Raw genomic sequence first — 15319 nt, forward strand, 5'->3', positions numbered from 1 at the left:
GAGCAATCTCCACTGTAATAAAGGAAGCTACAGCTGCCCCTTCCTATTGCTACTCCATTAACTACATAATGAGCTGGAAATGAGCCAGTTTCAACCACCATTCCCTTCATATACAGGGGTTTCATTTAAACAGTGAAGCATATTAAAGCTTTTTTTTTTTTTTAATAATGTGAAAAAAAATGGGTAAATGCAAATTGTTTTCTTAGTGGAAGAGAAGATGACTTCTTGTAGTCTCGCCTGTTTTTCTGGCATGCAGGACAGTCCAAAACAAGTGCAATTTCCAGGAGAGGAAGCTTAAATCTCTTTCAGTGAAACACTCCACTGCTGTTTTCAGCAGTTCTTTGAAACAACTGCTGTGGGGGCCAAAAAAAGAGCCTGTGTGTTCCTGTGGGCTTAACACATCTGCAAGTTAATTTTTCAAGAAAAGACTTGCAGATTTTCCTTTGGTATCTCTACTTATTTTGTACAGGCTACAACCGGCAACCCTTCTGTCTGCCTCCTAGCCCAGCTATCTGCCAGGCAGCCCTGTGTCCTCACTGTGGCTGGGGGCTGTCAGCTACCCCTGCTCTGCTGAGATTGTTTCAGGAGAGGGCTATTTATTTATTTGTATTTCCCATCACATGCAGGCTGGTCCTCTCCGCTCCATCTGTTTGAGAATAATTAGTTGCAAGGGATAAACTGAAAGCTGTAACACTGCAACGTACCCTGAGCCAGTAAAAGTTTCTTCAGTGGAGAATCAAATATTCTTACTGTTTCTGTGGTGACTAACACAGCATACACTTACCCATCTGTCTCCTGTCTCCGAGAGGAGCTGAGGTCAGCTTTCTCAGTGGGAAATTATCTGGATTGCTTTGAGTACACATTAGTGTTTTCAGAAACCCTTTTTTCTACCTCCATTTTTCTTCTCAATAATATCTTTTTATGTCAATATTTAATCATTCTCTTCCTTTTCTGACAGGCCAAAAATACTTCCAAGTTCTACTCAGCTAATCTCAGCAACATGGGGCAAGTGCAGAGAGTACCTGCTAGGTTTGTCTTGGATCCTTGGCATGCATGCCAAATTCAAGAGCAACATCAGCTCGGTTGGCACGGGAAGGTAGCGGGTTCTTACGTCTCTCCATGAAAAGAAATAAAGGAGTGTCAGGCAGTGCAAACCTTTGTGTTTGTCACTATAGCAAGCAGATGCACTCTAGCATGCACTCTCCTTGTATGAATGACTTTCTTTTTTACTTCTGTCTTGTGGAAAGCAGTTAGCTACTTCAGCTGATACAAATGTCTCCCCAGAAGAGTAATAGCTTAAAAAAAAGGAAGAACAAAAAACGGTAATATATTTCTGAAGGTTGCCTGACTTCCAAAGCCTGAGCCTAATGGTGGAGCTGACAGAATTGTATACGAGTAAATAAATCATTAGCTGAAAGCATATGTGTTTGCTTTGTTTTTTTTTAATCTGCAGAATGTTGTGCAGTTAAGCTTTGCATAATTATCTCGTCTGCATGTTTTACAATGGCGATTTATGGAGCATCTTTGACTTCACATGAAGACTCTGGCTCTCCGTGTGCTTAACTTTACACACTGGAGATATTTCGTAGAAGCTAATGTGACCATTCAGACACAGAAGTAAGTGCAAGTTGCTGCCACATTGAAGCTTCAGAAAATCAATACAGACTTTCCTCTTGCTATTGAAAACTCAATCTAGTTTTAAAAATTGGGTTGGGAGCAACATAAAATATTTTATTTCCTTTGAGATTCTGTAAAAATAGTAGTTTTCTTCACTAGCTGGGAAGCCCTGAGGAAATATTTTATTTTTCTGTCACTAAACCCAGCAAACTACTAGTTTGTTGCCAATTAACATAATGTATCTGGTTGTTCACTGTCTCCATTTGCACAAGGAGGCATTAAAAGGATTTTTCAAATGGCAGAGCCTCATTCTTTTAGCAACTTATTTCAAATAAACACATGCACAGGAGAGCTTACAAATATTTACATATATTTTCTTACATACACATCTGTATGTATGCATACACGCACAGATGCACACACACATACAGCACTACAAAGCCTGATATCCCTTCCATTTCTCAGTTGCAGTGCCTTGGTCCAAGACACAGGCTGGGCATGCAGAGACATGGCACTTATTGGTGTGGTTGCTGAAAATGAGCTACAAATCTCGAGACTGCAGTAGGTGCTCTTGCCCCTTGATCTTCAGTGAGGAAAGAGGCAGCTGGACTGGGTCCTCCTCGATAGCATCTGCTAAGTTTGGCCAAGTGAAAAGACCAGTTATCAGTTATCTGAACACCAGGCTTAGGGGAAAATATCTCCGCACCATGTGCCCTTGTAGTCTCCCGACCACCGCTTTCATTTCTGGCATTTGGCTCCCTCAGCTGCTGCAAAGCCAGGATGTTTCTTTGACACATCAGCACTGTTTTGATTGGTCTGAGCTTAAAATAGGCGCTGGGAATTAGTGGTATGAAATCATGAAAACTGCACGTCTCTGAAGTGGGAAACAAATGGATCTTTTTGAATCAACATCTTTAATTGCTTATGTTTCTGTTCCTTTCTTTTCTGGCATTATTCCAAAAAAAAAAAAAAAAAACAACAGTGGATAGAGTTTGAAGTTATTTTCCTCTTCCTCATGCTGAGATATCACGTGAGATGTATCTTAGTGGAAATTGCCACATTAAGTCCCAACTTCAGGCAATGTACACACTTTACAGTTCTTTCAGTTAAAAGTCTCTGGTATTAACCCAGTTGGTGAAGACAGCGAAGAGAGAAAGGCCAAATCAAAGGCAGGGATGAAAAGGAAATGAAAAGGTGGAAAAGGACTGATCTGATGTGCTTGTATTAAAACACCAGCAACCCCTAATAAATACACCAGTCAAATGCTGAGGCCAGAAACATGAAGTCAGTTGTAACGCTTGCATAATCACTCAGCCTATTGAGCCTTATCTAACAAAACGGTTTTCATTTTATATCATTTTCTCAGGTTCTGCTGGAAGGCTGCAATAAGTTTATTTATCAAAAAAACTGGGACAGCTCCTCTGGGAATAAAACAGTTACAGTCCTATCATCTACTGAAACTTCAGAATGTGCACATACTCTCCTGCATCGCCACTGAACTAGAAACCTGGCTGTCTGTGCAGTTAGCTGAAGCCTTGGATCCTAAGTTCCAGTCCAGAGAAAATTTTTACAGCTGAGTTGCATAATATCCTGACAAACTGTTTATAATGGAAGCACTGGACTGATTGTTAACTGTGTGGCTACAAGTTCTTTTTTTTATTCTCACTTCTGTTCAAATGCTAAAATGAATGAATGGCTTGGGGAAGTAAGTGAAGTAACAAACTGGAATACAATTGTATTTTTCTGGGGGTTTCATAAGCATATTTAATAGAGTATCAATATACAGAAAAATGTCTGAGGTGAATCCAAGGAAATTGCCTAAGATTGTGTATTGTAATTTGAAAATATGTATTTTTTCAAACAAGCAGCAAAGCTGTTATGACATAAATAATCTAAAGAAGAGAAAACCAAAAGGGAGTGGCTTATACGGAGCATGGCTTGCTACGGAAGGAATTTAGCATTAAATTATGTTTTCATAAAAAAGGCATTTCAAACCACAACAGCAGCTGCTAATACGGTTCATTTATCACATAAATGATGTCATCCATTGGGTTTTACAAAACATCCTTCCAAGTAGCGACATCTTCCTCTCCCCCTCAAACACCACATCCAAAGCCCAGTGAAGTCAGACTTTTCCACAGACTTCAGAGGTCTTGGAGTTCAGACCTGCTGTGAGCACAGTGTGACCTCCTTAGAGGGTAACTAAGACGTGGAGCAAGTCCAGTGTGATGGCTGAGGGGTCTGAGCTGTCTGAGCCCTTGCCACTTTGCTCCTTCCCTTCACAGTTCTTCATCTCTCCCTTGACTCTCATCAAGCTAGCAAATCCACCTCCGCAAATCTGCATTTCCTCCTAGGCCCTCTCTGCTGTCATGTCAGCTCTCTCCAGCTGGCACTCAACACCCACATCCATCCTTTCCCTTGGGGCAGGCACTGCATGCAGCCTAAGTTTGGCTGTGATCTTCAAAACCTTACTGCTCTCAGCCCCCTCAGCACCATGCAGGCCAGTTGGCATCACTACGCTGATACAAATACAACCTTCTTTCCTGTCCCCAACCACATACTTGTCATGGGCAAGTGAAAATTTCCCCATTTTTAGCTCCACAGTGGCATGCCAAGAAGCCAAGGGCAATCCAGAGATGTGCAGATAGTGCCATGACTTGCCTGAGGACTGGGTTCGAAGATCAGGCAGCTGCCATGCAGGACAGACCAGCCCTGCCTCCTTATTTGCATCCAGGAGCTTTCTTCACACCTCAGCTGGTTTCAAATCCTCAGACAGGTTTTTCTGTTGTTAAACTGACTGTATTTTATCTTTGGCCAAACTGGGACTTGGGAACTTGTGAGTTACAATGCAGCTCACAGCCAGACCCTCCCTGAAGCTTTTTTTGGGGGGTTAAAGAAAAGCCATGAGGTTTTCCCTTTAGGCCTTCTCCATTACATTCTCCAGTCATCTGTTTCACGCATTTCTAGATATGAATCAGGAAGAGGAATCCTGCCATTTTTGCCCTTGATATTATGAAGAACATCCCAGGCTGCACACAAAGGCACAGACTTGAACATGCACAAGCGTGCTGACGCACAGCACCCGCTCCCACCTTTCCTGGTGCACACATGGTCCCGTCCAGCGGAGGCCCTTTCTTTGTTTTGCAGAAGTAGGGGTTCTCGGGGTGGCTGCACCACAGCTGCTTGCAGGGATCAAACGTACGGAACTGAAACACAAGAAAAATCAGAGCAGATGATGCTTTGACAGAGCTCCGACTTGAAACTCCAATAGAAGCCGCAGCACAGTGGGGTTTTTCCTTGTCTAGCTCTGAAGTCCCAGCTGTTCTCACTGATTCCTGAGGAACTTTGTGGATTGAATATGTCTGAACTTTCTTGCAAAATCATCAGTGACTCTGAAGTGACATCCTGCCTGCATTTGAGGGAATTATGCTGGGCAAAAATAGCTTTATGCGAGTGACCAAAGGCAGAATGGGCAAGGGGGAAACCAGTGTCCCCAGATGACAAGGCCCACTGCCTTTTCTTAGAGTTTCTCCAAATGGTACCACTTCATTTGACAAACAAAAAGAACACTTGAGTATTCATGAGAGAGGGAACCAAGCTGCTCCTCTTAGGAGGGTGGAAATCTGACCTCAGGACCCTGATGCAGTGAGCAGTTCATCATTTTACCTACAATACAAGTGCTTGTACTGGAGAGAGTGAGAACCACCCACCACACAATGCAATAAGCTATTTATCTGGCCTCCCAGGCTCCCAGGCTCCAGAGAACAGCTATAAGACCCTCTTTGGCAGGGACATTCTTCCAAGGCAGCATCAGTGGGAGTTATGTCAAGATACAATTTTACAGCTGATGCTTAAAATGTTTTGATCCATTATCTGGAGACACTATGCAGTACACATAGTCCAGCAGATGGGAATCAAAGCAGAAATATTATGTGTTAGCCGCTGCCACACCAGCTGAAAACACCTCTTTGCATTTCATATTTTCGTCCCACTTGACGAGATGGAGGTGGGAGGCATAGCTCCGCTACAGAGCACTGTCCTTTCTGAGGTCAAGCCACTGCGAATTGCACCAGTTCTTGCTTTGCTTTACATTTAGACTTACTCCCTTGTGTTCCCAGTACCACAGAGCCAACCATGTCATCAGAAGCTCTTGCAAGTTGTTCTACTGGCTGTCACACTTACTTGCACATGCTAGGCATCAAAATACATCATGCTTTCCACAAAACTGGAACATAAAAGCATACTGCCCCATGTACGCACTACAAGATGTGACACCAAATCCATCTCCTTCTCATCTGGGTGAGAGTTTTGTAACAAAATAAGTAGCTGCCAGCAACAGGAGGCTCAATAATACAGCAAGCTTGTTTGCTTGAAGTCTAAAGCTATTTATGAAATTACAGCATAATCATTTCTGTAAATTCAGTTTAAAAACAAACAAACAAACAAATACAGAGATTCTTAAAATAACATATTTGTCAGCATCAAGTTGTTATTTCTTGCTTACAGCTAAGTGGGCACAGCATCTTTCCTTGTGGGCTTCACTACACTGACCCTATTAAGAGCATTTCAGAGACACAACACTCCTGGATGAGAAATAGCAGAAGCTAAACTTAAGTACTCACAGCTGTGCACATCATGTAGCCCAAACCAAAATCAAAACGGCACTGCTCATTCATGGAGTAGTGAATTCCTGGCAGCTGTGGAAGGGAAGGCCAGTCATGTTCGAAGGGATCATCGCGCAGACAATCATAGGAACTGCAACAGGCAAAAATTACAGTAACAGATGGGGCTGTGAGACTTGCACAGTATTAGTGGTTTCAGTGGCTCCTTGTTCCAAACAAAACAGAGTCTATGATTTCTCAGACATTGGTTGTGAAGAGCATTTAATATTGCAATTATGCTCACATAAACTTTATCACGTTGTATCCACCTTTAACAGATTCTATATATTTTTTCTTAAGCCTTTCCAGTTTAACTTCCATTTAGCTTGCAGGTAAATTGCTATCAGTTTCCAGGTTCCCTATGAGAAACGAATCAAAGGAACAATCCACATGAGACCAAGAAGAAAAGAATGCTTAATTAATTTTCCATTTGTGGAATTCCTTACTACCTGCAACTGCTTTTCAAGTGAAGTTTTGGAAGCAGAAGCCAGGGTAACCACCCAAGAATACTCCTAAGCTTGCAATACTCCTGTCCCTTGCTGAGAAGCAGCAACTCATTTGTAAGCAGGTGCACTTTTCAGCCTGTATTACATGCTCAGGATTTCTCCCTCTCTCTGTTTCTCCTGATAGCTGTCAGGAGAAATAATCTGTCATCCATAATCTGTACAAGGTTTCCTTTCCATGGAATGAAATGAGAGATTTGGAAAATGGATGAATGTGGGAGATTTTCCTAAATGGTGAGGATAGCTTGTAACGTACTAGAATTGTGTTTGACTAAGGTGCAAGGAGAACAGAGGACTGATTAGAATATCATTGAATAGTTAATATGGTATAATCACTGGTTAATTCACAAGACCAACATGGTAGGCAGTATCTCTGAAATGTCTCCAATTTATTTAACAGACATGAGGACACCATACCCAAGTCTATTCTGGCAATCATTCAGGCTGCCTTGAAGATACCAATAGCTGGAAGCAGAATTTTGAGGTTAGGTTTACTTCAAAGCAAGCCATCCTTCTGCTTTGTTATAAGACACTTAAAAATAACTGTACTTAAAAGAATATAAAGCAGCCATCTAGGCCAGATGATTTTTATTTAATGGATAATGCTCTAAAGGATCTTGCTAATTGAAACAATCACACATCTCTCACAATACTTCTTTGCTTTATTGCCATACCTAAATTATCTAAGATAACAGAAATATTGACAAAAAGACTGACTTATGTGCATTTTGCTGCATTTTTTCCTACTTGTTTTCAGTTTTTGCTGTGTGTCCTAGTAGTTTCCCCATAAGTTTTCCATACATCTTGCACACAACAAAAAGGGGAAGTTCTTTTCCATAAGAAGCAAAAACCAGATCATAAACATCAGAGTTTATCGGAGAACTTGGATGCAATTCTAGGGACTGAAGGGTCAGTTCCAAAGAGAAGGCAAGGGAACTGGATGAAGCTGTTAAAAGGACTGGAGAATCAAATAGCTTTTTCATTTAGGATATTTAAAGGAAAAGAACCCCCTGAAAAATTAATTCTAGAATCGTGTTATTTTTTTAGATATCTATTAAAGTCAAGAAAATCTCTAAGCAATTTAAAAGGGCAGAATTTCATCTTTAATTAGCACCATCTTATCATTGACAGATACCATAAGCAACCCGTGGCACTTGGGGCCATATTTGGTATCTGTAAGATACAAGCCAGCTAGGGGTTACATGAAGGGGGAAGGAAAGTTAGGATATTAGTGCCAGTGTCTCCCACTGAGAGGACAGCATACGTACTATCAACATTCAGAAAATGAAACTAATTGAGAACTTGCATTATTATTATTTGCAATTCATGGGAAAGCATCTGTTTCCCAGTAGGGTAGGGGTGAATTTCTTTGTTTTATTCAACCCCATTTGAGTAACTAATAAAAGGATAAAGCATAAATGCTAAGTGTAGAATCGTTCTTAGATGCTTCTTCATCAAAGGAGAGACTGTTTAACAGCTACTCACTGGAGGTATCGATTCAGCTCTTGCTGGCTGCAGCGAGACCAGTGGAAGCGATGAAACGCAGCTTGCACAAGGGGGGCCATGATGCTCCCCAGGCGGACTTCATCCCCACATCTGTTTCCTTGGCCATCGTGCTCCATGCCTAAACTGTCCCGCACAGGAGAGAGCAAGCACAGTCACATTGCAGACAAACTCTCAGTGACCAAATGGTTTCGCGTCCCAAATGTCACCAGTGCAGCCAGGTTCTTACATCCCACAACCCTTGCCCACAAGAGCAAAGTCATTAGATATATGACAGGGTGACACTGAAGTGAAAGAGCTAGCCTGTAGCCCACACAGAAGCACTGACCCCCTTCAAACACTTTTGAAATACACTAAAAATGCCTTTTTTTGGACTTCTGTGCACATCAACATTTGTGAACTACTATGGGTAAGTGAATCAATTTCTGGATTAAGAAGCTAGTCTACTCTCCAGGAGCATTAAAATAAATTCATTTATACTCCCTATCTGGAGCTATTCAGAAGTTTCTCCAATTTAACAAACAAACAAGCTTATTTGCTTAATTTGAAGTAATCTGCAATTGTAGCCAAGTAGGGAAAAAGCCACACTGCAAGCTAGTTTAGACTAGCTGCTGCTACTGCCCACTAGCAATTCCACATTGTTTATATGTGAAATAGCCTGGAAAGTGTTGGGTGCCTTCAAGAAAATTATCCCCAGTTACAGATACTAAAAAAAAAAGCAGCTTTCTAATAAATGTATTTTCTTCTTCCCTTTGCTAGGATCTTATATTGTGTTTTTTTTTTTCTGTGTTCACTGCTTGACTAATATGGGCACTATCTGTCCATAACTGAAACTGAGTTAACAGATTGGGGCTGAATGCGATTTCAGAGATTACAAACAATCTTCAGAGGTCTCTCTTCTAAAGCTCACTGTGTACTCTTTATAATCCTAATTCAAAAATTCTGGAATCAAATACCATCTGGGTATCAATTGTATGTCCCTATCTAATTAAGATACATTTATAGTGAGATTCAATAAACTTTGGCAATTTTTTCATTTAAAGCCCTCAATAATTTCTGATACAACAGACAGAAAAGGACCTGCAGGCTTTCTTAGGGAAAATATAATAGATTGAAACTGTTCAGAAAAAGCCTTCTGCGAACTGCTGTTCTACCAAATAGAAAATCAGAAATCAGTGGATGTCCTCTGCAGACAGAGAAACTAAAAATGCTCTAAGAGAAACCAAAGCTCTGACAACTGCTGCCTGGTCATTGGTTCCAATCACATCAATAAAAAATATTATTGCATTTTAAAAATATGAAACATAAAGAATAGTTGCAACCTCAGTGCTTAGCAACTTGTTTCTGTACAGTACTGTATCCTTTACCAACAGTAACATATCTCATGTGCTTATTTAATACGGATTGTTTTTGAGAATCATGTATTCCACTAACTCAAAAAATTCATATTTCATCATAACAGATACTTTACATTTCCACCAGGAGACCGTAATACATCATTCATTCTGGTTTCACAGCAGCTCTGGGAGGTATTTGGGTATTAGTTCTTTTTTTCCATTTGAAAATACCAAAATATAAAACTTACTAAAGATCATAAATAAAGTCTTGAGAGAACTGAAATCTGAAGCCAGGGCTAACCCTGAATATTATTTCTTAATATAAAGTGCACCTTTCTAATGTCATAGATATCTGTCAGTGCCAAAAACATTATAAGGTATGACACGGGATGTCCACAGTTCTACTCACACATGTCCAGTTTCATGAGCAACCACAAATGCAGATGAAAAACCATCTTCATGGTTGAGAGTGCAACTTCGAACAGGATGACACATTCCAGTGACTGGCGCATAGCCTGTGAGATATGACATTGTTCCAGAAAATGAACAAGTATTGAAAGGCAACGTGTGGTGAGAAGCTGTAGGAAAAATCTGTCTTCCCCCTTGTGACACAAATATGGTTGAGGTGGTCTTTTCAAAGGTAACAAGAGACCTCTACTCACAGACGACTAATATTGTCCTCCCTCATCTATGAAACAGATGAACCCAGCCTGCTGAACAAATTAAAACTATATTCCTGGCTCACTGAGAAGATTGTTATCACATCTAGGACCATTCTGCAATTGTCTTCTCCAAGTACACAAGGCAGCAGAGGAAAAGGATACCACATACTGCTGTGTTACAGCTCATGAGCTCGGTGCAGTTGCAGCCCTCAGGGAATGCATGAGCAAAGCCCCAGCCCTGTGCTGACAGCAGATCTGGCCAACCCAAAAGGAATGGGAAAGCACTGAGATTTATCCCCTCCAGTGAACAAACCTGATCCCAGAAGAGGCAGAAAGAAAGGAAAAAGTGGACAATACTGGGCCCTGCTGTTCCAGGCCTCTTGGTAACAGCATTTCTTGGCAGTCCGTGCTGCAACAACTTTTTAAACACAAAATCTATTCTTTAATCTTTGGGCATTTTCAGATATTTACATAGGGATCCCAGTTGTTTGGCTTCACTGAGAGTAAAGAAACGATCCAATAAATAATCTCATCAGTTAGAAAGGATAGAATAAGTGAAACATTTACAGTTGAAAATGAGCCTATGTAGAGCAGTTGGGGAAAGCGTTGACCAAAACTAAGCAAAAACTACACGATAAAACGTTGCACAATTAGCTTTGCAAAGTGATAAAAATGAATACTGTTCATAAGTCTTGCCACTTACAACACAAAACCTGATGCAGATCTTACCTTGCATGCCAGATGGACCAAAATCCTGCCTTGTGAGAAAGATAGCATGGTCGTGATATTCTGCATGCCCAGTGTCCGGTTTCTGCTGCAAGTAGGCCCAGCGACACACGTTCTCCAGGCTTTGAGAAGGGTTCCCAATCTCTATCAGACTCATGGACTGGACAAGCCCAGAAGAAAAGAGAGCAATAGCTATTTATTAAACTTGGGTGATTTTTTCCCAACTTGTTCCAGCACTTGGGCAAATATTCCATTTCCATTAAATCTCTGTTCTTAATAACGAAACAATTATGCTTCACAAACAAATTTTACTGGATCAAGAGAGTAAGAAAACAGCTAAAGTTCACGGTTAGATTGAATATGATTTCTGTGACATATCCATAAGCTTTAAGATATAACGAGAGGGAAAAAAAGGTATTTTAATGACAAATCAGTATTGTGTTTTGCACCGTGCATTATTATTTCTATGCCATCTTGGCACTAGCTTGCGCCATCACCTCCAGTCTGGATATGTTTCCAACCGAGCACATACCCTGCGGGAAGTGCACCAGCACTTGGCCAGCAGAGACTGTCCCAGCCCGGGGAGGGCAATGCCTATCAAACACCCAGCCCTGGTTATTGGCCACTTTTGCCATGCAACTGGGCTGTCAGGGTTGTTTCTTCAGCGGTACTTGAATCGTTACTTTGAGAAATGGACTTGCCCAAAGACTGCCTTTTAACATGAGTTTTCTTAACTCATTCTGTATTTGAAGATCATTCAGGATGTAGCCCATCTTCGCAATCTGGTACACCTTTCTTCTACTTCCAAGTTGCATGTTACATCAGTGTTGTGCTGGCATGACTTAGCTGACTTGAATGAGCTAACATGCATTAGGTGGGTGCAAAGGACAATTCTCTTGAATGAAAAAGAGAAAGGTATTTTAAAATTCAACTAGGATATTTGCTTCTTTTTGTTCAATACTACTTTCTTAAGAATTCCCAGCTAACACTACTTAATATTGTGCATTGTTAAGACTTTAAAAGCTTATTGTATGCAGGATGCTGTAAAATGTATGACTAATTGACCCACCCCAAGTCTTCCAGGATTTTTAAGAACTACATATGTGAACCCTGGCTTTTCATTTACAAAAATTATATCACCATGACAACACTGTGATCATAACACAAACCACTACACTTTAGATGCTATACTGTACTGTAAGCATTTATAATTCCCAGATACTTAATTTAGAGCAAAACCTAGCCTGGGCCAAAAATAAGAGAGAAGTAATATAGTTCGTGTTTAAATACAGATGTATTTGACATCTCCTCTAATTGAGTGCATGATGGAGTACACAGAGTATTGACTACATGAAAAAGCAAATCCTCAAAGGGTTGTGGAAGAACAACTGGAACTGATAAAAGAAAAGCCTGCCAAACTGAGGTCTGATTTTGGCAAAAATGGGATATTACAATTCTGCAAATGTTCAGAAAAACAAATTAATAAATGAAATAGAGGCACAGTTTGGATTCTGATACCACTTTGGAATGAAAAAGTGGTAATATAATCCCATGCTGGATCATGCTGCTTCCAGCCATAATTCCCTTAGAAATAGAACTAATAACCATGCTAAAATGGTGGGACATTTGTGGTGCCTTTATTGCATCTTCATGTATTTATATGAACAGACAGGAACAAACTTTGAGTGACTAACACAAAGTAAAATCCTGGCTCTTCAAGCATAAATTCTATTCAGCTAAACGATGTGTGACCACTGTTTAGGTCTTTAGTAACATCCATCATTGGTTTAAAAAAAAGAAAAAAGTAACTATCTACATCATCTCCACCTCGATCTCTTTTCTCCAAAGCTTCAGAAGAGAAATCAGTCCCACCATGAAGCCTGGTGAGAAATCTCACCATGAGATTTAAAAAGCAAAGAACATTTGTAGCATGAAGTTGAAAAATTTAAAGTCGTGTATAACACAAAAAACATTTACTTTGTGAATGGTAAATCTTTGTCTCATAACGACCTCCTTCTACCAAATGAAAGTAATTCCATTTTATAAGACTGATCAGAATGCAAACAAAAAACACAAATTATCAACATGTGCTTTGTTTAAGGGTATCTCAATATTTACAAAGAAATCTCTGCGTGATAGCAAACAAGCATAGAATATGAAAAAGGCAGTAATTTCCAAATAACCACCAGTTTATAGTTTTCCTTGGTCATGAGTCATCTCCTCCCTAGCCTCTAAGCAGCAACCTTTGCTGATGGACCCCAGTACAAAAGCAGAAGACTAGCATGAACTAACACAGCAGCTTGCAACACTCTTCTGATGAAGGCTGAGCCTGCCAGAGACCAGTCTGCTGCAGCGCACGCAGCAGCTCCCACAGGCTGGGCACGGTGTTGGCATTTGGAATGAGTGGACAACTGTTTTCTTTGTATCCTGAAGTCCACTCTGGAGAGCAAAACCACTGGTTCAGGCCAAGAGCATCTCAATGCCTATTTATCATAATTGCAATTTTAGAGTTTGTCTTCAAGTGAACAAAAGGAGAACCAACTGGCTAATGTGGAGCATTGAGATTTTCTTTTCCAACCAACACACTAGGGAAAGTGGAAGAAAAACAAAACCCTCTGGCTTAAGAGGGGAAACAGAATATGCAATTCTTTAAAACATGTTTCAGTTGATGCCCAACTTTTTTGGCAATGACACAATTTTTAAATCAGAAATGTTGCACATATAAAATTGAGCCTTGCTCACTGTAAGCTAGGAAATGTGGCATCCATTAGGAAATCAATTCATTCAGGTGCCCATGTGCTACAGATATGAAAAGCAAGCCTTGGTCCTGCAACAGTGAGGAGGGCTTCCTCACTTCCTTCCTGCTGTACAAAAAGTATGTGAGCCCACTGAGCATTAATACCATCCATCTTTCTTCACTGTAATGTGGCAGCCTGAAAAGAGAAACCCACTTGGTTCCTAACAAATTTTCACCTAATTTCCCATGCTCTGCAATTTGTCAAGGACTTCCAAATCAGAATGGCTCCAGCAGTATTAGTAGTGACCTTGGCACATTGCTGAGATCTTCCCATGCTCCAGAAGTCTCAGCTGAAACAAGGGTTCATTATCCCTTTATCCAACACTAGAAACTGATGGCAGTGGCTAGGCAGAGTGTCACCATTTGCAGTTGAACCTCCCAGCTCTGTCCTGAGTCATGTTTCATTTGGAATTGGTGTGATCCTGGAGCAGTGAATATTGCATGGCCAGGGAACCACCACTCTGGGATCTGATTCATCCCCACTGTGCTAAGTAACTGCACCAGTTCAGCCAAAAATCCATGTAAGCTGGTGTCCTCTCCTGACAGCAGGCACCAGGATGCCTGAGGTCAATACTTATGGGACCCATGTATACTATGGCATTTTCCTCACATAACCTCCAATTCTCCAGTGGTCTTTGGATCAGAGATTTCCTGAGCCAGATGTGTCTTCATACTGAATTTTCATTCATTTTTTCAGCTGCCCTGCCTTTAAAGATAAATGCTGCTGTCCTACCAGAAAGGTGCTTAGGAAATCATGGGACCAGGCGCAGCTTGTTACTAGACAGGGCAGATATAATATGTTTTGGAAGGATGTTGTCCAAGAATTTACTCTTGTAGAGATATCAGATAACACTTGATAACATTTTCTCTTGGAAGTCAATGGGGAGCTTTCATCAGACTCAGAAAACCTCAGCCCCTTATGAAATGGACACAGCGACGGGATAAAGAGGAAAAGAGATGAACTGCAGTAATAAGGACTGAAAGTAAAGCAAAAATCCCTCTCTGTCACACTGTGAACAGCAAAAGGCTGGGGACTAGCAGGCTGGCTGTGGAGAAGAGGTATAGGTGTTAGTGTTGGCCAGCAATGGGCCCCCGCTGCCAGGAACACGCAAGTCCTGCAGCTGGCTGGGAAGGCCCGCTTTCCAAACAGGACAGCAGGCCTGTGGAGAGCATTACTCAGCTGATCAGCAGGAAAACTGCCAGTGGAAAGAGAAATTTTTCTTCTCACAACAAGAAAAGCAAAAAATCTGCGGGCATTTCAGAGAGCTGCTGATGGAAACAGATGGAAATGTTTGCTGAGAAGTGGAAAGGCCTCAGCTGGGAGAACGGCTCCCACACGGGGAGACACCCCAGAGGCCTACGAGGACAGTGTGCCCTAGAGATCTAGCTGAGATCCTTGCTCTCAGAAACCCAACATCTACTCATGCCCTCCATCTTCCTTCTTTTCTGATTCTGCCTTCACATCTCTTCTACTTTCCTTCCTTTTTAGAGTGGAGCAGCAGAAAAAAATAAA

The 15319-nt window shown here is 41.1% G+C and overlaps 1 protein-coding gene across 1 annotated transcript in view; it reads right to left on the reverse strand.

Moving 5' to 3' along the window:
- ADAMTS2 (ADAM metallopeptidase with thrombospondin type 1 motif 2) overlaps positions 1-15319 on the reverse strand; it is a 179951-nt gene that overhangs the window by 28313 nt on the left and 136319 nt on the right. Inside the window, exons 6-10 of the mRNA XM_035560826.2 lie at positions 11013-11169; positions 10031-10136; positions 8267-8410; positions 6240-6372; positions 4710-4823 (exon numbers count right to left, since the gene is read on the reverse strand). Of these exons, the coding sequence (XP_035416719.1) occupies positions 4710-4823; positions 6240-6372; positions 8267-8410; positions 10031-10136; positions 11013-11169 (654 nt within the window). The remainder of the gene's footprint in view (positions 1-4709; positions 4824-6239; positions 6373-8266; positions 8411-10030; positions 10137-11012; positions 11170-15319) is intronic.

This window comes from Cygnus atratus, chromosome 14 (assembly GCF_013377495.2).
Source record: "Cygnus atratus isolate AKBS03 ecotype Queensland, Australia chromosome 14, CAtr_DNAZoo_HiC_assembly, whole genome shotgun sequence".
NCBI lineage: Eukaryota > Metazoa > Chordata > Aves > Anseriformes > Anatidae > Cygnus > Cygnus atratus.